Below are 22,853 nucleotides of genomic sequence, written 5' to 3'. Positions count from 1 at the left end.
TGAAGAGTGGGAAGATATGGATGAGCTGGCAAGATCTACTATCATGTTGTCTGTGTCAGACTCATTACTTTTCAGCATTCGTGAAGAGAAGACAGCTTGGGGAATGTGGCAGAGATTGCAGGACTTGTATGCCCAACAAAGTGCCTCAAGCAAAGTGTATTGGTTGAAGAAACTCATAGGTCTTCAGATGAAGGAAGGGGCATCTATGACAGCCCATCTCAATGAGTTTAATGGTATTGTCAGCCAAGTCATCAATCAAAAGTTGGCAATGGACGATGAGTTCAAAGCCACTTTTTTGTTATGCACTTTGCCAGAGAGTTGGGACACATTCAGGACAGCCACTAGCAATTCGAATGCTATGCTGTCATATGCAGATGTTGAGGGTGCTCTTCTTCAAGAAGAGATGAACAGGAAAAACAACTCTGTTGGAAAGTCCAATGCAATGAATGCACGTGGGAGATCCCAGCAAAGGGGGAAAAGCCAAGAAAGGGGAAGGAGCAAGTCTCGCTCCAAAAAGGATTTGGAATGCCATTATTGTGGCAAGAAGGGACACATTAAAAAGCAATGCTACAAATGGAAAAATGATCAAAAAGAAAAGGGAAAAGGCAAAGACAAAGACAAGGATGAAGCCAAAGATGTAAAGCCAAAGGGCAAAAGTGGAGTCAAGATCGAAGAAATCAATGTGTCACATGCAGGTGGCAGTGAGGATGAGGTCCTATTTACTTCTTCACTTGATGCCCATTCACTTCTTACAGGTGGTCATGGTATGCACTCATGGATCATTGATTCAGGTGCCTCCTTTCATGTCACAGGTTGCAGAGACTTGTTTGTCAGGTATACTGCTGGCAATGAAGGAGTGGTTTATTTGGGTGATAACCATGCATGCAAGATACTTGGCAGAGGTGATGTGAGGCTTGTGTTTTCAGATGGCTCACAGCTTATGCTCCATGATGTCAGGCATGTGCCTGAGATCAAGAAGAATCTGCTTTCTACTGGACAGCTTGATGATGCTGATTATGTTACCACATTTGGTAGTGGAAAGTGGAAAATTAGTAAGGGCTCACTGGTTGTTGCCAGAGGCTCTAAGGTGGACACTCTTTACTTTATGCATGCAGGTGTTTGTCACCATGCTAATGTAAATGCAACCGAGCTGCCGGAAATTTCTATGTGGCATAGCCGGTTGGGACACATGAGTGTAAAGGGAATGGAGCAATTGTCTCGTTTGGGTTACTTGCCTTCTCTAAAGTTTTCAAGTTTTCAGTTTTGTGAGCATTGTATATATGGTAGGCAACTACAGTGCCCCCACAAGAAAGCTCTTGGACAGAAAGATGCTCAGTTAGAGCTTGTGCATACAGATGTATGTGAGATGCCTCAGCTTTCTTTGGGAGGGGCAAAATATTTTGTGTCATTTATAGATGATGCCACACGCAAGGTGTGGGTTTATCCTCTTCGTTTGAAGAGTGATACATTCTCAGTGTTTGAAAAGTTTGTTGCTCATGTTGAGAATCAAACTGGCAAAACACTGAAGGCTTTGCGTTCCGACAATGGTGGAGAGTATACGTCCAAACAGTTTCAGGACTTTTGTGATGCTAAAGGCATCAAGAGGGAGCTCTCTACTCCTTATGATCCTCCACAAAACGGGACAGCAGAGAGGATGAACAGGACCATTCAGGAGAAGGTCCGTTCTATGTTGTCACATGCTGCATTACCTCATGGTTTTTGGGCTGAAGCTGTTATGACAGCCGTTCACCTTATAAACAGGTCACCTAACACGAGGCTTGGTGGGAAAGCGCCAGAAGAAGTATGGACAGGGAAGCCTCTGTCATACAAGCACTTGAGAGTGTTTGGTTGCGTTGCGTACGTGCACATACGCAGGGAAATGCGCACCAAACTTGATCCTAAGTCTCATAAATGCATATTCCTAGGATATGGTGACAGAGGTGAAATGGGGTATAGACTTTGGGATCCCATAAATAGAAAGATCATACGCAGCAATGATGTCATTTTTGATGAAACATGCATGTATAAGGAGCCTGCAAGGCAACAGGAGCCTGGCAGAGTCATCTTTGATGATGATGGACATCATGGACAACAACAAAGGGCTGTAAATCAGCCATTACAGCAGGAAAACCAGCCCTTAAATGGTGATGAAAATGGTCCAAATGGACAGCCAGACATGGCAGAAGATATCCCTATGGATATACCACAGTTAGAAGAAATACCGGGCATGATATTTCAGCCTTATGGCATGGAACAGGAGCCACCAATGGGTGATATGCAGGCTGGACAGCAACCTGCAAATGATGGTCATTGGGTACAGAGGTCCACTAGACCCTCTAGAGCCCCTGACAGGTTTGTTCCAGGGGTTGACTACTTGATGCTCACTGACTGTGGGGAGCCCTCATGTTACAAGGAGGCTTTACAGAGGGCAGACAAAGCTCTATGGGAGCGTGCCATGAAGTCAGAGATGGATTCTCTGCATAAAAATGAAACATGGAAGTTGGTGCATTTGCCTGCAGGCAAGAAGGTTTTGCCATGCAAATGGGTATACAGGCTCAAAGTTGCACCAGATGCAAAGCCAAGATACAAAGCCAGGTTAGTGGCTAAGGGCTTCAAGCAGGAATATGGTGTGGACTTTGATGAGATCTTCTCTCCAGTGGTCAAAATGACCACACTTAGAGCTGTGTTGGCTTTGGTTGCACATGATGATCTGGACTTGATTCAGATGGATGTGAAGACTGCTTTTCTTCACGGTGATCTCCATGAGGAGATATATATGCAGCAGCCAGAGGGTTATGCAGTAAGTGGAAAAGAGAAGCTTGTATGCAAGCTGAAAAAAGAGAAGCTTGTATGCAAGCTGAAAAAGAGTCTTTATGGGCTCAAACAGGCACCAAGGGAATGGTATCATAAATTTGATACATTCATGAAATCTCAGAAATTCAGGAGAAGTGACATAGATCACTGCTTGTACACCAAGAAAGCTTTGGATGGCAGTCTATTGATTCTCATTTTGTATGTTGATGATATGTTGATTGCCGGGAAATCTCGTAAAGAGATGGATGCTTTGAAGCAGAGGCTGCATCAAACCTTTGATATGAAGGATTTGGGTGATGCTAATCACATCTTGGGTATGCGGATACTTCGGGACAGAAATCAGCATGTGTTGTATTTGTCTCAGAAGGAATACATTGGCAAAGTCTTGCAGAGGTTCAATATGGACGGGGGGAAGAAAGCTAGTACTCCTTTGCCTCCATATGTGAAACTCAGTGCTATGGACAGCCCACAGTCAGATAGAGACAGGGCTGATATGGCCAAGATTCCGTATGCTTCAGCTTGTGGCAGTCTCATGTATGCCATGGTTGCTACTAGGCCGGACATTGCATTTGCAGTGGGAGTGGTTTCTAGATACATGGCCAACCCTGGCAAGAAGCATTGGGAAGCAGTGAAAGGTGTCATGAGATACCTGAAGGGCACACAGGATATGTGCATATGTTTTGGCAAACAGGATGCATTAGTGCATGGTTACACGGATTCGGATTATGCCGGTCATCCAGATAACCAAAAGTCTACTACCGGTTATGTATTTACATTCACAGGAGGTGCTGTGTCATGGATATCCAGGATGCAGAAGTGCACAGCCTTATCTACTACAGAGGCCGAGTATATTGCAGCCACAGAGGCTTGCAAGGAGGCATTATGGCTATCTCGGTTAGTGGTTGATTTGGGCTATACAGGGGATATTCCATTGTTGCATTGTGACAGTCAGAGTGCCATTCAGTTGGCAAAGAACCCTGTCTTTCATGCAAAGACGAAGCATGTGGATGAGAAGTATCACTTTATCAGAGAGGTGATAGAGAACAAGCAAATTCAGCTTGTTAAGATTCATACGGATGACAACCCGGCTGATCTGTTGACGAAGAGTTTGCCTCCGGAGCGGTTTGCTCATTGCAGACACTTGATGGGCATTGGATGAGGCCAGTTTCAGCCTTGATATGGCCTTGTATATTATCATGTACATGCTGATTTTTTCTTTTCCTTTACTTAAGGGCACTTTGCCTTTAAGTGGGAGGTTGTTGGGGTAAAGGCGTTAGGCCCACCCTTATAGTGTGTACAAGCCCATAAGTTATAGTACATAGTACACTTAGTACTTTTAATGTACTAAGTGCACTATGTGTACTAGTGCAATATACATGTGTGATAGGGGAGTCACACACTCATGCTTTTCATGAGTTGACTTATCCCCACAACTCTCTCTCTCTCTCTCCCTTGCTTCTCTGTGTATGTCTTCCATGAATGAACTCTAAACCCTAATTCTGGTTTTCTCCCCATCATCAATTCAAGCATTGAGCAAGCTAGCACGTTGTCTTTGTTTCTTCAAAGCGACAATGAGAATAAATCATTCACCATTTAGTACACCACATGTTAGGTTTGCATCAATGCCATGCCATCTTGATAAGTTGTATTCATTTCTGTGCAACATTAACAATGAGAATAAAACATTCACCTTTTAGTACACCACATGTTAGGTTTTGCATCAATGCCATGTTGTTTTGATAAGTTGTATTCATTTCTATATAGCAACATTAACAATGAATAATTGACGAAATAGTGCTCGTCATGCTTAGGTTTGCATGAATGCCACCATGTAATAAGGTGACCAGTCCTCTAAGAAGACCTATAGCAAAACAAAGAGCTCCATCATTGAGGAAGTCATCACTCAACCCTTAACCTTCATCATGAGAAGATAAAGGGTTATACATGGTCAGCCATGATAGAGTTATACAAACAATGGGTTTGTTAGTGCAAGTCCATGATGAAGTTAAAGGGTTATATATGGCCAGCCATGATGAAGTTATATATAGCCAGCCATGATGAAGTTATACCAACAATGGGTTTGTTAGTGCAAGTCCATCTTTTCAGTGCTGGATATGTGCTCATCAAGATGTGATGTCATTTCCAAATAGGGAAAGCAAAGTCACTCAATATCGCCTTATATGTCCCAAATTTCATACCAATCATTTGCACTTGGAAACGAGAGATCTTATTGCTTCAATATGTGATTTGTCTAGCCACCTCATGTCTCAATAAACATATTAATGTACTCTCAAATATTTACATCTCTTTCTTAATGTACATGAGAAACTACATGCACAAGTTTCTCCAGTGTATATTCTCAAAGTTGCATTACTCATCAAAAGTTAGTTATTAAATAATGTATACTAGTACTTAACCCGCGCATTGCTATGGTATGTAAAAGACATTAAGAAGAGAAATGCAAGAATGGAAACCGTAATACGAAGAGTCAATCGAAATACAAAAGGTCAATGAAAGAGATTTTTTTCCTCTTATTTTTAAAAATCTAGAATTTCTTTTTGCTCCTCATGTGTCCTTGTGCCTTGGTTGTCCATGGTTAATATGTAATAGATAGATAGATAACCATAAGTGTCTCTCTCTTTCTCACACACACAGTTTGGTTCCCTATGTTCATGGAGCTATATAGTCAAGCTAGCCGAATAGGTTCTCAGGCAGGCAGGCCCAAAAAAAGGCAAGCCTATGGCATGGGAGAAAGACAATCATCTGCAAGCTTCCATGCAATTTCATTCATGTGCCAGGCGGAGTTGCAGACATCCCAAGCACGGACCGAGTGCTTGTGGATGGACTTCCTGAGCAATCCATCCCATTGGCGGGACAGAGGTATGTGTTTATCTTCTCTTTCTTTTTCTTGCTTTAAGTAAGCGATGATGCTCGCTAGATTGGGACTTGATTTGCGTGTTACATACAAACCCGAGGATCCCAGATTTCAAGCATAAGCTTACAGAGGAGTCGCTATGGATCGACGGCTGCTACTACAACCCAATTCCAATCTGGGTTAAAGACAGGGTAAGGCCCGAAGAAACAGAAGAGCTTTGTGCCATTTGGGGAATACACCAAGCACAAGAAGATGAAGAAGAACAATACTTCCGGTGGTTGGAGGATGCTTACCTTAGTGGAGGCATGGCCTTCCTTGGAAGAAGGGGTGCTGTCCCAGCCCTCCGTTGAGGACTTTGCACGCATCTTGTACAAGTGCAGGAAGGAGAGAGATCGAGTGCATGCGCTGCGTTTGCATGCCTACATGTGCCAAACTGGGCTGGAAGCTCATAAATCACTGGGGAACTACCTCGTGCGGACGTTGGTGGAAGTGGGAAGTGTGTGTAATGCCCAGCAGGTTTTTGACAGGTTGGTGTATCGGAATGAGTTGTCCTGGAATTTCCTCATGACAGGTTATATCAAATGTGGGAAGCCACGGCATGTTCTCAACCTATACCAGAAAATGCAAAATGATGATTCTGTATATCCCACTGGGCAAACTTTTGTGGCCTTACTGAAGGCTTGTGCAAGGCTGAAAGATCTGGAAAAAGGCCTCAAAATACATGCAAAGGTTGCGAGAATGGGGTTGCTGGAAAGAGATCTTGTCATTGGCACCACCTTGGTTGATATGTATGCCAAATGTGGCTCACTTGTGAAGGCACAGCAAGTCTTTGACAAGCTTTCAGCTCTTGATGTAGTCTCATGGACCACACTAATTGCGGGATATGCTGAACATGGGCATGGTGAGGAAGCACTCAAGTGTTTTGAACAGATGCAACTCGAGGGCATCTCCCCAGATGTTGTCACATTTGTCAGCAGCTTGAAAGCTTGTGGCAGCATAGGAGCCTTGCGTAAGGGCCGAGAAATACATGCTGAGATTGAAAGAAAAGGGTTGTTGGAAAGTGACGTTGTTCTTGGCACCACCCTTGTTGATATGTATGCTAAATGTGGCATGCTTGCCAAAGCACAGGAAGTGTTTGACAAACTTCCAGTTCGAGATGTTGTTTCATGGACCACACTAATTGCAGGATACGCTGAACACGGGAATGGGGAGGAAGCTCTGAAGTGTTTTGAACAGATGCAAGTTGAGGGTGTCTCTCCAGATTCTCTCACATTTGTTTTCAGCTTGAAAGCTTGTGGCAACATAGGAGCCACAAACAAGGGCCAAAAAATACATGCTGAGATTGAAGGAAAGGGGTTGTTAGAAAGAAACATTGTTATTGGCACCACCTTGGTCAATATGTATGCTAAATGTGGCTTGCTTGCCAAAGCACAGGACGTTTTTGACAAACTTCCAGTTCGAGAGGCAGTCTCGTGGACTGCACTAATAACAGGATATGCTGAACATGGGCATGGTGAGGAAGCACTCAAGTGTTTTGAACAGATGCAACTCGAGGGTGTTTCTCCAGATGCTGTCACATTCATTTGCAGCTTGAAAGCTTGTGGCAACATAGGAGCCACAGACAAGGGTGGAGAAATACATGCTCAGATTGAAAGACAGGGGTTGTTGGAAAGAGACCGTGTTGTTGGCACCACCTTGGTTGATATGTATGTTAAATGTGGCTTGCTTGCCAAAGCACAGGAAGTTTTTGACAAACTTCCAGTTCGAGACGTTGTCTCATGGAATGCACTAATTGCAGGGTATGCAGAACACGGGCATGGTGAGAAAGCACTCAGCTGTTTTGAACAGATGCAACTTGAGGGTGTCTCTCCAGATGCCGTCACATGTGTTAGCAGCTTGAAAGCTTGTGGCGACATAGGAGCCACAGGCAAGGGCCAAGAAATACATGATCAGATTGAAAGGAAAGGGTTGCTGGAAAGAGACATTGCTATTGGCACCAGCTTGGTCGATATGTATGCCAAGTGTGGCGTGCTTGCCAAAGCACATGAAGTTTTTGACAAGCTTCTAGTTCGAGAGGTAGCCTCATGGAACGTTCTAATGGCTGGATATGCTGATCATGGTCATGGTGAGGAGGCCCTCAGGTGCTTTGAAAAGATGCAGCTTGAGGGTGTCTCCCCTAACACTGTCACGTTTGTTTGCAGCTTGAGAGCTTGTGGCAGCATAGGAGCTATGAAAAAGGGCCAAGAAATACATGCTGAGATTGAAACAAAGGGACTGTTGGAAAGAGACCTTGTTGTAGGCACCACTTTGGTCGATATGTATGCCAAATGTGGCTTGCTTGCCATAGCACAGAAAGTGTTTGACAAGCTCCATGTTCGAGATGTAGTCTCGTGGACTGCACTAATTGCTGGATATGCCCAGCTTGGAGAAGGTGAAAATGTTTTTCATATTTTTGACAGAATGCTAGGAGAAGGTGTAAAGCCAGGTCCGGTCACCTTTGTTATTGTTCTCAATGCATGCAGTCGGACAGGTCTTTTTAATAAGAGCCATACATACTTTGAGGCCATGAGCAAAGAATTTGGCATTGTTCCAACTCTTGAGCACCACATTGGCATGCTTGATCTCATTTGCCGTGCAGGCCAATTAGAGAAGGCAGTAGCAATGATCAGGAAGATGCCGTTCTCTCCTAATCTTGTGGTGTGGCATACTGTGTTGGATGCTTGTAAAAAATGTGGAAACATGGATCTTGGAAAGCAGGCCTTTGAACATGCAGTGCGTTTGGATGATAAGGATGCTGCAGCTTATGTCTTAATGTCTCACATTTATGCAGGTACTGAAACACACGAGGAATGAGGCAATGAGAGTGGAAAACAAGCATGTAAGGGGCTAGTACACTGGGGAAATTGTGCATTCATTTTTGTTGTGCTTTCATGCTTTCCCTCAAAATGAGAAAGGGAGAGTATGTCCATATTATAGATTGGGTGTTAAAGGACATTTTTGATGATGCAAAAAAGGATTTGTTATGTAGGCCGTTGGATATGGAATCTAGACTAATTAATATACCCAAGGAGACTTACATACATGTCCAAAATCTCTAGGTTTGTAACAACTGCTATTTGGCTTCAGCAATTATATCCGAGATAGAGCAGCGAAGAATATTTGTCAAAGATGCAAAATGCGCTCATATGGAAGAAAAGTGTTTATATGGGGACTGTTATTTCAGAATGATGGAGAGGACTGTTTTTCTGCCTCATCTGGTTGGTTATAATAGCTCCATTCTGGGGACTAGTGGAGTCTCATGCCCTTCCTGCGCGGTGATAGTTCTTCGTTTCATGGTCGAGTTTGCTTCCTCGGTAAACTGGATTGCTTTCAGTTTTTTGCTGCTAGACAACATTGTGGTAAAGCATGCTTTCATTCAGTTTTTGTTGTGCCATGCAGATACCGTAACGTACGCTGACGAATCCATGGGAAGGAAGGAGCTTTCTTCCCACGAGCAACTGTACTTTCTCACAATGCACTCTTACCTCTCTAAATAATAGCACCCTCTAATCTCATAGTGTGCTAAAGCCACCCAAACACTGTTTTGAAGCCATCGAGGCACTGGTTGTGAGCCATCACTTGATAAAATCTACGTTTAAGAGCACTATGCAAGGTCTTAGGCCTAAGGTGGGCAGTCGTAATCTTGTAGTAGTCTCTAGGACAATTGAGAGGTGTGTGGATCTTGTTGATTTTGGATCCTATCCTCAGGTGTTGATCAAGAGACCATTGTGAAGAGCAAGCTCTTAATTTTAGGAAGAGTGGCTCAGGGCTGCATGGATAGAGTGGGTATTGGGGACAAGAAATATATTGTCTAAGCACATGATCTATACTGTGTGGTTGACTTTGACCTTGACGGCTTCATTTTTAGTGAGGTTCCAGCCTCCCTGACGGGAAGGCATGTCAAGCGCATGTAGCTGTATATATGGTAGTGATGTGTGTGAACACACTTAGGACCAGCCGGGGTACTTTTTTCTTTTCCTCATGCATGCGAACACCCTCTTATCCACTTATTGGTGCCCTTATCTTTTGTACTTGGCACTCATTTCATTATCACATAATCTATTACATCGAGTGTGTGTGTGTGTGTGTGTCTCTCTCTCTCTCTCCTATTCACGGTTGAGTTCACCATGTGTGTGTGTGTGTGTAGCTGTTGTTCAAAATCCTAGCCCCAACATTTGGTATCAGAGGAGGTTCTCCTTCCTGCCATCGGCTATTAGAGCACGCTGTTGCCCACATATTGTGTGCACCGTTGCCTTTGTGCTGTGCCACATACCGTGAATTGCTGACTTGTGCTTCTCATCGCCTCCCTCCTATCGGTGCTGAGCTTTGCTCGTGCTTCGCGCTTGCAGCTCATCTGTCTGCAACCGGTGGCAGTAGTATGCAGGGAACCACCGCCGCCCAGCCCAGCCGGCAGGACCACCACAGGGGCAAGAACCTGGGCGGCATAGAAGCAGCAGTACCCTGTGTAGCCTTACTTGGGCACCCCTCATTTCTGCTCGGCTCCGACAAAGATTTTTCTGTCGTTTTCGCTTCTTTGCTGCCTCCAGTCTACTCGGACCTTGGTGTTGAACTACAGCAACCGCCTCCAGTCTATTCCGACCTCGGCGTCAAGATCTGCCACACAAGCTACCTTCATCAACAGGTTCTATACACCCTCTATCTGTACACTACTCTGCATTTAAGTACACTTGCAGGAGTTCCTAGTAGCAGTCACCAATTTGCAGTCAGTGCTCCTTTCAGAGAGACTATCTGTAGTCAGTGCTCCTTTGTGTTTGGGTCAAAGAGACTATCTGCAGTTCTATCAGTGGGCTACCTGCAACCATAGAGGTTGCATTTAGTGGCATTGCACCACATGTATACAACTTCTCAAATCCAGTGAAAGGAGTTGGAAAGGTTGTGCTCATTGTCGGAAAATGGTGGGGTAATCGCACTCTCAGATGTCATGTATGTACTTGGCATCAAGAAGAACACACAATGGATTCTCTGGCGAAGGAATTGGGTGTGAACCCTCGTGAGATAGCTCTCAATTATCTCATATGCAGTGGGGATGTGGTGAAAGGTGAACTTTGTGTTAAAGAGCCCCCACATGTGGAGACGGGAAATGATGTATCTCGCAGGGTTAAAACTTATTTACACAAGGATGAGGCTTCGGTGACTTCAAAGCAAGCCTCCACCTCGTGCATGGATCAAGAAAAAAAGAGATGTACATGGCAGAATGAGTGGCAGACATGCCGAAAATGTTCATGTGATGCATGCTTCTCTATGGAATTGGCGAGGGAAGAGCCCCATCATGGGCTGAAAGCTATGTATAATTTTGGGACAGCCAAGAAAGACCATGTGTCACCTGCTACTCATGCTACCGAGTATGCCCATGGTGAACAAGTTGCACGCAGGGACCCTTATGTGAATGCGAGTACTGGGAGATCACCGTTGCACAGATCACCGTTGCATAGGGCACATGTCTTTGTGCTGCACGTTTCTTGCCATGGACATATGCATGTACCTAATGTTGCCCCATTGGACAAGGGAAAGAGAAAGCTGGAACATAAGGGTCACCGTGCCAAGAGGCTTAACGAATATAAAGCAGGTGACAAATCTGTGAAGTTTGAAGCTTATCATGGTGATTATGATGCAAGCAAGGCAATGGATTTTATAGCCTAGTTTGACATTGCCTTCAATGATGAGGAATTCTTTTAGAAATCCAAGATTTGCCATGTAAGCATGTTTCTGAAGGGCTCGGCTGTCCATTGGTGGATTACGAAAAAGCTTTCTAGTAGCCTTGTGCAGACATGGGAGAACTTCAAAGAAAGGTTTTATGCATAGTTTTTGCCTCCCAATGCAGTAGAGAAGATCATGAGCAAAGGGGACAAGATAGAGCAAAAGGACAATGAGTCTGTGCAGGCATATGTAAACAGATTTTGGAAGATCTATTTGGAGGTCTCTCCATTTTTGTTTGTGGGTGAACTTGAGAAGAAAAGGAAGTTCAAGTCCGGGCTCCAATTGGTCTACAAATCCAGACTTGATATGCATTATAACGCCGCTTTATAGGACTACATTGCAGCTGCTCTTGCCACCGAGCAATTGGAGCACAAATTGTAGCGTTCTGGCAAAGGAGACCATGCATTCAACGGCAAAGAAAGGGCTAGTCATAGCATGCAAAAGAGCAGACAGCATGCTAAACCTTTTGTGAAAAATGTAATGATTCGTGGGAAGCTTGAAAATAAGCAATCAAAGGATGCCTCTTAGAAAAAACACCAGTTTAGTCTCACTCTTGAGCAAAGGGAGCAATATGCCAAGGAGGGTAAGTGCTTCTCATTTGGCAGCCAAGATCATATGTTTCGTCAATGTCCTAAGCGCAGGAATAAGGACAATGAGAAGTAGCAAAAGACTAATGTGCCTGCCATGCCCGATGTGTAAGGAAACACAGGTAAGGATGCCAAAGAGAGGATGGTTTGTAAAGCGTGGGGACAACTTAAGGATTAGCCCGCACTTTTTATATTCGATGATTATGCCACATACAACTTCATTTATGTGGAGATGGCATCCACATTGAACATTGATGTAGGGGACATGAGACCCCATATTGAGGTGGAGGCCACTTTTGTGGGTAAACAAGTACAAGTGATTGTTAGCAGTCTTCTCTTGTCTGTATAGGAAGGGCCATTGTTGTGGGTGTGCCCGCCGAGAGCCTTTTCTCATTTTTCTCCATTTTTTGGGTATTTTTTCTATTTTTCATGGTCGTGGGGCAATCCTGTGTTGCCGATTGATGATTTTCTTCTAGTCGACTGAGAATGTCCTGTCCGACTAGTTATGAGTTGGACGATTGGCTGTTTTTTCGGTCGTGGACATTTGGGCTGCTGTCTGCTGGTTTTATGGCTGGCCTACCAGCACTTGGGGGTGGTACAAATACCACCCTTGCTCCCACCTTCTATTTTGTATTGGATCTTGTGTATATAGTAGAGTTTATATGTTACGACCCTGTGTTTTTCTCTGGACAGTAAGTAGGAGGGCGCAGGCACAGGCACGGGCACGGGATGGACAGTGTGAAAGGCATCCGTTTGGAATCGAGAAAGAAACCCATGTGTGACTAGCCCTAGTGTGAAAGGGACAAAAAGGGATTTTAATTTAAAGGTTTTAAAACCTTTGATGACAAAATAATAATTATATTTGGAAGGATGCGTTTTTATTTGCTTTTGGCTTTTTGGAGAAAGCAACTGAATCGCATCTCTATATAAAGTGAAGGGTGGTGGTCGCCGTGTGGTCAACGACGAGTGCCGGGTGGTGGTCATAGTCGGGCAGGTCACCGTGTGGAGTCCTCGGCTGCGTGTATGTGTGGTACAGGGCGCTGTTGCGCACATAGACTACAGGCAGGCGCTGCTGCGTGCATGGGCTGCAGCCAGGCGGCTGGGTGGGCTGCAGCCAGCAAAGGGACACCAGGCGGCTGGGCGGGCTGCAGCCAGCAACCGGTGACCAGGCGGGCAGCAACGGGCAGCCAGAAGGAGGCGCCAGGTGGGAGGTTCTTTGCGGCGTGCAGCAGTGCCATGTGCGGGTGCTGGCGGCTGCATGTGTGGAAGCAGCCAGCGCAGACATGTCAAGGTCACTGTTGGGCTGGACAGAAGCGCACAGCTGAACAGTGGACTCTCTCTCTCCCTCTCTTGGAAGGAGGCGAGCTGAAGGAGGCGCCGAGGGGCTAACAGCCAAGGGGTTTCTCTCTCTCTCTCTCTCTCTCTTCGCGAGCAGGTGGGGTTGCAGGAAATACACAGCCGACCTTTTCTCTTTCTCTCTCTCATCGTGGATTACAGGCCCTGTTGAAGAGATTTGGATACAGAGACCAATCTACATATACACAGGGATGATGTTCATGGAAGAGAGGTGTTCCTCTTCGTCTTGAACTTATGTGTGTTCAGGGATTGCTTGAAACGGCCTCTATCTTTCTCTCTCTGGGTTATGGAAAAGCACAGGGTATTGCTTCTATGGAAAACAACCCTGGGTTTTTGGCACCGTGATTGGATGGTGTATCTGTGGGTTTCTCATGGAAACAGGACATTGGTTTTCGAGAGGAAACATGACTTTGGTATCATGGAAACATGCCTATGGTTTATGGGATACAGGTCTTTGGTTTCATGTGGGAAGCATGTCTTTGGATTCGTGTGAACAGGTTGTAGTCTTCTCGAGGTTACATGCAAGCTGTGACTATAGGGAAGGACATATGGTTTGGTACAGTCCTACTGCTGTTTGGGAAAGGGTTTGAGGGATCCATGGTAGAGATGGAGAAGACCTTTTCAAGCAGGGAGGTGTTGTACAGGTGTGCCTTCTCCATGGTATGCTGTGCTGTAATAACGAGAGTGCTCTTTTGGAAGTCTTGGGTGAAACTACAAGGGATCCTATTGGTAGAGGACTCTACAAGTTGTACTTTGTACTCAAATTTGATCAAGTAAAGAAATACCGCAAGGGATGCCATTGCGTTTTGGGGCCAATCGGTGCCCGTGTAATGTTTGCAGGAGCACTCTAGCTCCCCCTGTTTGTTTTCCTTTCCTAGATTCTCAAGGGTGTTGAAGTGTTGTGTGTGCGAGTGTTCCCGTCAAATTTTTGAAGGCCGGTTTCATTATACAACTTCTCTCTCTACACTTCTACGTTTTGTTCTCTACAGTAACTTATCTTATTTTTTTGTTGTGCATTCCGACATGGTATCAGAGTCCCAGATGACTTGAAGCTTGGAGACAGTGGGAGCTTGAGGGTTTGTTGATTTGTGGTGTTGATTGGAGATTTCTTGGGTTGTTCGGAACTTGGAAATCGAGAGGAAGGTGGCCATCACCATTGGACAGCCACCTTACATATTATTTGTAGTCTCTTCATTTTTTTTCCCACCCACCCTTCTTTCACAAGACCTTGTGAACCCTTGAGATTGCAGATTTGCTTGAGATGGCTGAGAAGCACATGAAGATCTCTACTCTCTCCACATTCCCGGTGGATCGACAATTGGATGGGACTAACTACGGCATTTGGAAGGTAATGATGGAGTCTGTCTTGGAGTCTTATGACTTGGCTAATTTCATTATGGTTGGTGTTCCACGGTCGGAGTTGGAGGACGGGAAGCTTTTACTCTCTACTTGGAAAGAATGGGAGGCTCAGGCACAATTGTGGGATTGTGTTAATGCCCGTGTGTGTTCTTTCATCTTCCTTAATTGCACACCACATGTGATTAATCATATTAAACATATGACGTTGGCCAGAGAGATTTGGCAGCATTCAGCTTCTTTGTATAACAGGGTATCACCCATGAAGCGGATTTTCTTGTCAGTGCAAATGCGGGTGATGAATCCTGCAAAGTCTTTGACGATGAGGGGGCATATCAACAAGTTGCAGGATCTTCAGTAGGAGGTTCTTCAGGATGGGAAGGAGATATCTTTAGAGGACATGGCCATCACTTTGCTGTCTCATCTGACCTCTCAGTATTCACCTTTTTACTCTTTGATCACCAGTGGTGGCAGACTTAGCATCATCACATGGGAGGAGCTTGTGTCTATGGTTTTTGTCACCATTTGGTCCATCTCCATTTCTGGAACCACTTCTATGGGACTGTCACTCCATGGAGCGGCTAGATTTGTGCCATGTTCACATGGGGCTAGGTCGGTGTCCCATGTGAAAGGGACAATCTTTTGGTGTCACATGGATGGGAGCCAGATTCGTGCCATCCGTGTGTGACCAGTATTGCGTCACATGGACAGGAAGAACCAATTTTGTGCCACCCATGTGTGTGACTTGCTTCGTGTTGTATGGACGGGAGTTTGTTGGTGCCACCCGTGTATGGCTAGGATGGCGTCTTACCTATGGGATTTTCACTCCATAGGAAGACCAAGACATATATTCATATTTTTGTCGTGCCAATTTTGTATCCTACAGGAACTTTTTGTACAACTTTCATGAAAGGGAGATTTCATCCATTACATGTGCACATGCATTTATGACTACATGCATAAACTTGTTTTTGCATGATTTGTTTGCGTGTGTTTGCTTGTTTTGCCGTGCCAGTACACCGGACGGGGACGCCCCCAGTGTATCGTGGGAGTACTGCTTGCTGACACATTGGTGTGGCGTGTGAACAAGTGGTAAGTATTACCCATTTTGGTCCTTTAAATTGTAAAATCCATAAGCTATGGTTAACCTTAATGTTTATAAGCTAATGTGTTCACACATTTAAATTTGGGTTGGACATTTATTTTCTAGTGTGGGTGTCCATAAACTAACCTTTAATTAAAGTTAAATTATACTTAAAGCAACTATTGCATGGAACTTGGAAATTTTTTCCCACGTGGGTGGCCAGCTACTCTCTCTCCATCGCCTGCTGTCCATGTGTGGAATTCTGCTGTGTACCCACCTCCAATCTGCACCCGTATGCTGTACCTACTGAACTCGCCTCTTGTACTGTTGTACGGTTGTTGTACTTCACATGTACCTGCTAGTACGTGATGCCTGTATGTTGTATGACTTGTACTTGCCTGTACATGCTGCCTGCTTGCTGTACTTCACATGTACTTGCCTGTATTTGTTGTCCGTGTGTTGTACTTGCTGTTGTACCTGCACACATGTACTGTACTTGCTCAGTATCTGAACTGTATCTGCCTAGTACTTGAATTGTACTTACAGTACATGAATTATACATGTACCTGAATTGTACCTGCAGTACTTGAATTGTACTTGCAGTATTTGAATTGTTCCTATTGTACCAGATTGTACTTGTACCAGGACTTGTACTTGCTGTACCAGGACCTGTACTTCTTGTATCAAGTATCTCATGTTTCTTATTTGTGTAAACTTAAAATTTTTTAAATTAAATTCAAAGATTTCTTTAGTTTTGTGTAGAGTAGGAATAAAGCATGTTTATGCTAATTACGCTTAGGAGTTTTCCTAGTGTGGTTAGTTTTTCCTTGAGTGGTAGTGCGAACCGCGTCCTCAGAATTTTTGAGAGCAAGTGAAGGTTCGAAATACTAGGGAATCTGGAAGCAAAGCTTATCTGGGAGGAGAACTAAGCAATGTTCCCTCCGTGGTGTATCCCTTTGCATGTGTTAGTAGAGGCATGTCTGTTGGCGCACGTTCCCAGAAGACCAGTGAAAGGCAAGTGTGCACCCAGTGAAGGGGGAAGTGTGCTTGTGATTTGGGACTTCTTCGACTGTTCAGACTTCATTGACAAGTACCCAATTGTTTGAGTTGTATTCACTCCATGTGGGAAGAAATCTGGCCTATTGACCCGTGACACTTGTACATATAAATACTCCAAGAAATATAAATGTATTGGGGGGGGGTTGGTCCTTGCCGACCCCAGTGCTGGTGTCAAGTGTTATTGGTCATTTTCAGTTTTAATGTTGCTAATAATGTCAATTATTGGTATTAGTTAAGTGCTCTAGAAATGTTTATTTTGTCTTCCGATTTGTAGGTCTCCTGTAGGGAGCGGTTACATTGGTATTAGATCTCGGTCATCTCTCTTTCTCAAGAGGAGACATGGTGTTTTGAGATTGGAAGCATACACGGACACTTGACTCAATGGACAGCCAAGGCAATCCTTTGGAGGTCAATGCATTCATGGGACAACCATCCCGTGGAATAGAGCCTATGCATGAGGATGAGCCCAATGCATTGAGGGTTGAATTGGAGCACATGAAAAAGCTGTTCAGGCAAAGGAGCAAGAGCTGAAATTTTTGCATGAAGATCCCCATGTACAAAGTGTCATTGAAGCAAGGAAAGCTGATGTTATGGTGGATATGACCTTAGAGTCCATGGCTCATGAAGTGGGCAAGAAGCCAAGGGAGTTGGCACTCTCTTATCTCATCCGCAAGGGTGATCTCAAGAAGGAAGGAGAGCTAGTTTTCAAGAATCCACCTCGTTTGAAGCAGGGAGACCCAACATCTCAACAATTGAGGTCCTTTATACACAAGGAAGAGGTATCAGTCACTTCTCTCCATGCATCTACTCCTCATGGGATAGGAAGCAACAAGTATGTGCATGTTGGAGCTAGTGGGCAACATGATGGCCTTGTGAATGTGCATGTTGGAGCTAGTGGGCAACATGATGGCCTTGTGCATGGAGAGAGTGGTCGGCATGCAAGCCAAAAGACTCTGCCCATTGAGTTGTCTCGTGGTGAGACATTGCATCATTTGGGGAGGTCACATGCATCATTTGGGGAGGTCACATGCATCGGGCCACAGATTCATAATGCACATGCCACCATGCCTCTTGAAACATCTTTGATTGCCCATGAAGCCCATGCAGAGAGGGCTGTCCCATTGGATAAGAGGAAGAGAAAAAGAGAAGAACTTGTACCACATTCCAAGAAGCTCAAGGAGTTCAAGGCAGGGGATAAGTCAGTGAAGTTTGATGCTTTTCATGGAGAGTATGATGCCTCTAAGGTGCTAGCTTTTGTGGCACAGTTTGACATTGCTTTTAGTGATGAGGACTTCACTAATAAGAAGTCCAAAATTCGTCATGCAAGCATGTTCTTGAAGGGGACAACTGTCCATTGGTAGATCACTGAAAAGACCACCAAAGATCCCATTTGCACTTGGAAAGAGTTTGACAGATTTATGCCCAAATTTTGCCTCCTAATCCGAAGAAAACTCTCACCCAAAAATGGGACAGACTTGAGCAAAAAGACAATGAAAGTGTGCAACAGTATGTCAATAAGTTTTGGAAAGTGTTGCTTGAGGTAACTCCCTTTATGCAACTCTCTGAGGATGAAAGGAAGAGGAAGTTTTGCTTCGGATTGCAACTAGCTTATTGTTCGGGCATTGAATTGCATCCGAAACACACTCTTCAGCTCATAGCATCTGCTCTTGCTACGGAGCAATTGGTGCTTAAAATTAAGCAAGATCAGGGAGGTTCCAAGGGCAAAGAGAGGGCTATCCCAAACCTACAAAAAGGTGGACACCCACCTAAAAAGACCTTCCAAGAAGCCCAAAAGGATGGTAAAGCTGAAAGAACCCTATTCAAAGACATTGCACCCAAGAAGAACAAGTTTGGCTTGACCCCCGAGTAAAGGGAGCAATATGCCAAAGAGGGAAAATGCTTTTCTTGTGGTAGTAAAGAGCACATGTTTAGGCAATGCCCTACTCGCAAGCAAAAGCATGAGGACAAGCCACCAAAGGCAAACGTGCATGCCATACCCGATGTGCAGGGTACCACTGAGCATGATGGCAAAGAGAGAGTGGTATGCAAAGCTTGGGGAAAAATCAAGGATCAGCTCGCCCTATTCATGTTTGATGATTGTGCAACAGATAATTTCATCTGTACATAGATGGCGGCCACCTTGGGTATAGAGATTGGGGACATGGGACCCCAAATTGAAGCAGAGGCAGCTTTCGTTGAAAAAGAGGTGCAGGTCACGCCTCTTATTGGAAAGTTGCGCATTCATATATAGGGTTATTTGGATCATTAGCATTTCTTCATTGCCCCACTCAATGGATGTGATGTATTACTTGGCAAGCCTTGGCATCATAGGCTTGAGCCTCACAAAGAATATAAAACCAACAGGATCACATTTATGCATAGAGGCCACATGCATGTTATTGATGCAGGCAAGGAAGGAGATTCCATCCTAGTTGTATCTCACATCCAAATTAATAAGGCAATGAAAAAGAGTCTTTCTGCGTACTTGGTTTTTGTTCGTGAAAAAATCGAACAAAGTAATGTGACTGTGGATCTATTGACTCAAGATAGGCTGAATTTTCTTAATGCATATAAAGATTGTTTTGTCGATACATTGCCAGCAAAACTACCACCTGAGAGGCCCGAGGATCATTGCATAGATCTTGTGCCAGGTAGTTCCCCACCTAACAAACCCGCATACTGTGTGAGTGCTGCACAACAAGAGGAAATTATGAAGCAGGTCAATGAGCTCCTAGAAAAGGGTTTGGTTTAGCCAAGCTCCTCACCCTTTTGTTCTCCCGTACTTCTTGTGCAAAAGAAGGATGGATCTTTCCGCATGTACGTGGATTATCGAGCTCTAAACAAGCTCACCATCAAGAACATGTTTCCAATCCCACGCATAGATGACATCTTGAATAAGCTTGATGGTTCGGCTTGTTTCAGCTATATAGATTTGAAGAGTGGTTATCACCAAATTTGTGTGGTACCCCAGGATGTCCATAAAACAACATTCAGGACAGCTTTTGGATTTTATGAATTCTTGGTAATGCCTTTTGGTCTTATCAATGCCCTGGCAATATTCAACCATATGATGGACATGATATTTCGACCCCTTCATAAGTTCACAAGTGTATTCTTTGATGACATTTTGGTTTTCTTCAAAAATGAGGAGGAGCATAAAACTCATTTGGCTACAGTGTTTGAAGAGTTACGAAAGCATAAACTCTTCACATAAATGCTAAGAAAAGTGAGTTCTTCCTCTCAGAGATACACTATTTGGGGCACATCATATCCAAAGAGGGTGTAAGAATGGATCCTGCTAAAATTGAAACCATTCGAAATTGGCCAGAGTTGTAAAATGTACATCAAGTGCGTAGCTTTCTTGGATTATGTTCATACTATAGGCGATTCATCAGGCATTTTGCCAAGATTGCCTCGCCATTGCATGATCTTACAAAGAAGAAAGCTACCTCTTCAAATGGACTTCGCATGAGCAAGATGCCTTCTTGCAACTCACAAATGCCATCATTTGTGGGCTCGTATTGATTGTTCCCGATTTGCAAAAGCCATTCACGATGGAATGTGATGCATGTGGGCGCATGTATTACTTGCCAAAAGGTGAAATTTAATAGGCAAAAGCCTCCAGGTTTGCTTCAGCCATTGCCTATTTCCTCGCAGCCATGGGAAAGCATTACTAGGGACTTCATTATGGATTTTCCTAGATCCTAGTATGGGAATGATACTATTTGGACCATTGTGGACAGGTTTAGCAAGCAAGCTCACTTCTTGCCTGTCAAGAAAACCATTAAAGTTGATCATATGGTGAAACTTTTTCTTGCTCACATCTTCAAGCATCATGGTATGCCTAAGTCCATTGTTGGAGATAGAGATCCCAAGACTACGAGCCTCTTTTGGAGGGCTTTATTTGATAACATGGGCACTAAGTTTGAGTTCTCATCGGTTTATCACCCCCCAAACGGATGGCCAAAGTGAACTTGCGAATTCAGCTGTGTTGGATTTATTGAAGTGTTATGTGGCAAATCAAAAAAGTGCCTGAGAGAAGTATCTTCCACTTGTAGAGTTTGCCTACAACAACACAGTTCATGCCTCCATGAGAAAGGCCCCGTTTGAGATTATTTATGACAGAGTGGTCTTGCCACCCATCCTTCGTACAAAGGATGATATTTTTACAGAGCTGATGAGTATGTGCATGACTTGGATGCAGACTTTGCGGACAGCCATTGGAAGGCCACAAGACAAGCATAAGAGGGCTACTGATGACAAGCATAGAAGGGACATGCAAGTCAAGGAAGGTGATTGGGTATTGCTGAAATTTGAGAAAGCTAGGTTTGAGAAGAGGCCATGACGAGAGGGATCATATCCAAAGCTTTCTACCTGATATTATGGACCCTTCAAAGTGGTTAACAAGATCAATGAAGTGTCTTACAGGCTTGCTTTACCTAGTCATTGGAAGATTCACAATGCTTTTCACGTGAGTCTTTTGTGGAAGTATGTGGGGCCAGATCTAGTAGAACTTGTCACAGAAGACCTGCCCGAGATTGATGAGCTTGAGGAGATTCTCCATCTAGAGTAGATTGTATTTCACAAGGAGAGAAAGTTACCACATGGGAAGTTTTCCAGGAGATACCTTGTGAAATTCAAAAATTATTTGCCAACAATTGATGCAAAGTGGGTAGACGAGGATTATTTTGCTGACTACCCTCAGCTTTTGCAGGCATATCTTGAGGCTTTTCAGTTGAGGACAACTATTTAGAAGCCCGGGGGGATGGAACCATTTGGTCCATATCCATTTTTGGAGCCACTTCTATGGGATTGTCACTCCATAGAGCGGCCAGATTTGCACATGGGGCCAGGTCAGTGTCCCATGTGAAAGGGAGAATCTTTTGGTGTCACATGGATGGGAGCCAGATTCGTGCCACCCGTGTGTGACCAGTACTGCGTCACATGGACGGGAAGAACCAATTTTGTGCCACCTGTGTGTGTGACCTGCTTCGCGTTGTATGGGGACGGGAGCTTGTTGGTGCCACCCGTGTATGGCTAGGATGGCGTCTTACCTATGGGATTTTCACTCCATAGGAAGACCAAGACATATATTCATATTTCTATCGTGCCAATTTTGTATCCTACAGGAACTTTTTGTACAACTTTCATGAAAGGGAGATTTCATCCATTACATGTGCACATGCATTTATGACTACATGCATAAACTTGTTTTTGCATGATTTGTTTGCGTGTGTTTGCCTGTTTTGCCATGCCAATACATCGGAAGGGGATGCTCCCAGTGTATCGTGGGAGTACTGCTTGCTGACACATTGGTGTGGCGTGTGAAAAGGTGGTAAGTATTACCATTTGGCCCTTTTAAATTGTAAAATCCATAAGCTATGGTTAACCTTAATGTTTATAAGCTCATGTGTTATTACCATTTTGGTCCTTTTAAATTGTAAAATCCATAAGCTATGGTTAACCTTAATGTTTATAAGCTAATGTGTTCACACATTTAAATTTGGACTGGACATTTATTTTCTAGTGTGGGCGCCCATAAACTAACCTTTAATTAAAGTTAAATTATACTTAAAGCAACTATTGCATGGAACTTACGAATTTTTCCTATGGGTGGCCAGCTACTCTCTCTCTCCATCATCGCCTGTTGCCCATGTGTGGAATTCTGTTCTGTACCCACCTCCAATCTGCACCCGTGTGGTGCTGTACCTACTGAACTTGCCTCCTGTACTGCTGTATGACTGTTGTACTTCACCTGCACACCTGATGTGCGTATATGCTGTACGATTGTTGTACCTGCCTGTACATGGTGCCTGCTTGCTATACTTCACCTGTACCTACCTGTATCTGTTGCTCGTGTAATGCACTTGCTGTTGTACCTACACACGTGCTATACTTGCCTAGTATTTGAACTGTACCTGCCCAGTACCTAAATCATACTTGTAGTACTTGAATTGTATATGCT

General features: G+C 44.2%; 1 protein-coding gene across 1 annotated transcript; it reads left to right on the top strand.

The window, feature by feature from the left end:
• Nucleotides 1-5,453: 5,453 nt before the first annotated feature.
• LOC147631849 (pentatricopeptide repeat-containing protein At2g39620-like) lies at nucleotides 5,454-8,714 on the top strand. Its single transcript, XM_086808398.1, has 2 exons — nucleotides 5,454-5,694; nucleotides 5,798-8,714. Exon 2 carries the CDS (start codon nucleotides 5,942-5,944, stop codon nucleotides 8,540-8,542), a length of 2,601 nt encoding a protein of 866 aa, XP_086664524.1. The 5' UTR covers nucleotides 5,454-5,694; nucleotides 5,798-5,941; the 3' UTR covers nucleotides 8,543-8,714.
• Nucleotides 8,715-22,853: the final 14,139 nt, after the last annotated feature.

This window comes from Cibotium barometz, chromosome 14 (assembly GCF_041138505.1).
Source record: "Cibotium barometz isolate CiBa-2024 chromosome 14, ASM4113850v1, whole genome shotgun sequence".
In the NCBI taxonomy this organism is placed as follows: domain Eukaryota; kingdom Viridiplantae; phylum Streptophyta; class Polypodiopsida; order Cyatheales; family Cibotiaceae; genus Cibotium; species Cibotium barometz.
The sequence above is the reverse complement of the archived record's forward strand: the minus strand, read 5'-3'. Positions and strand labels throughout refer to the sequence as shown.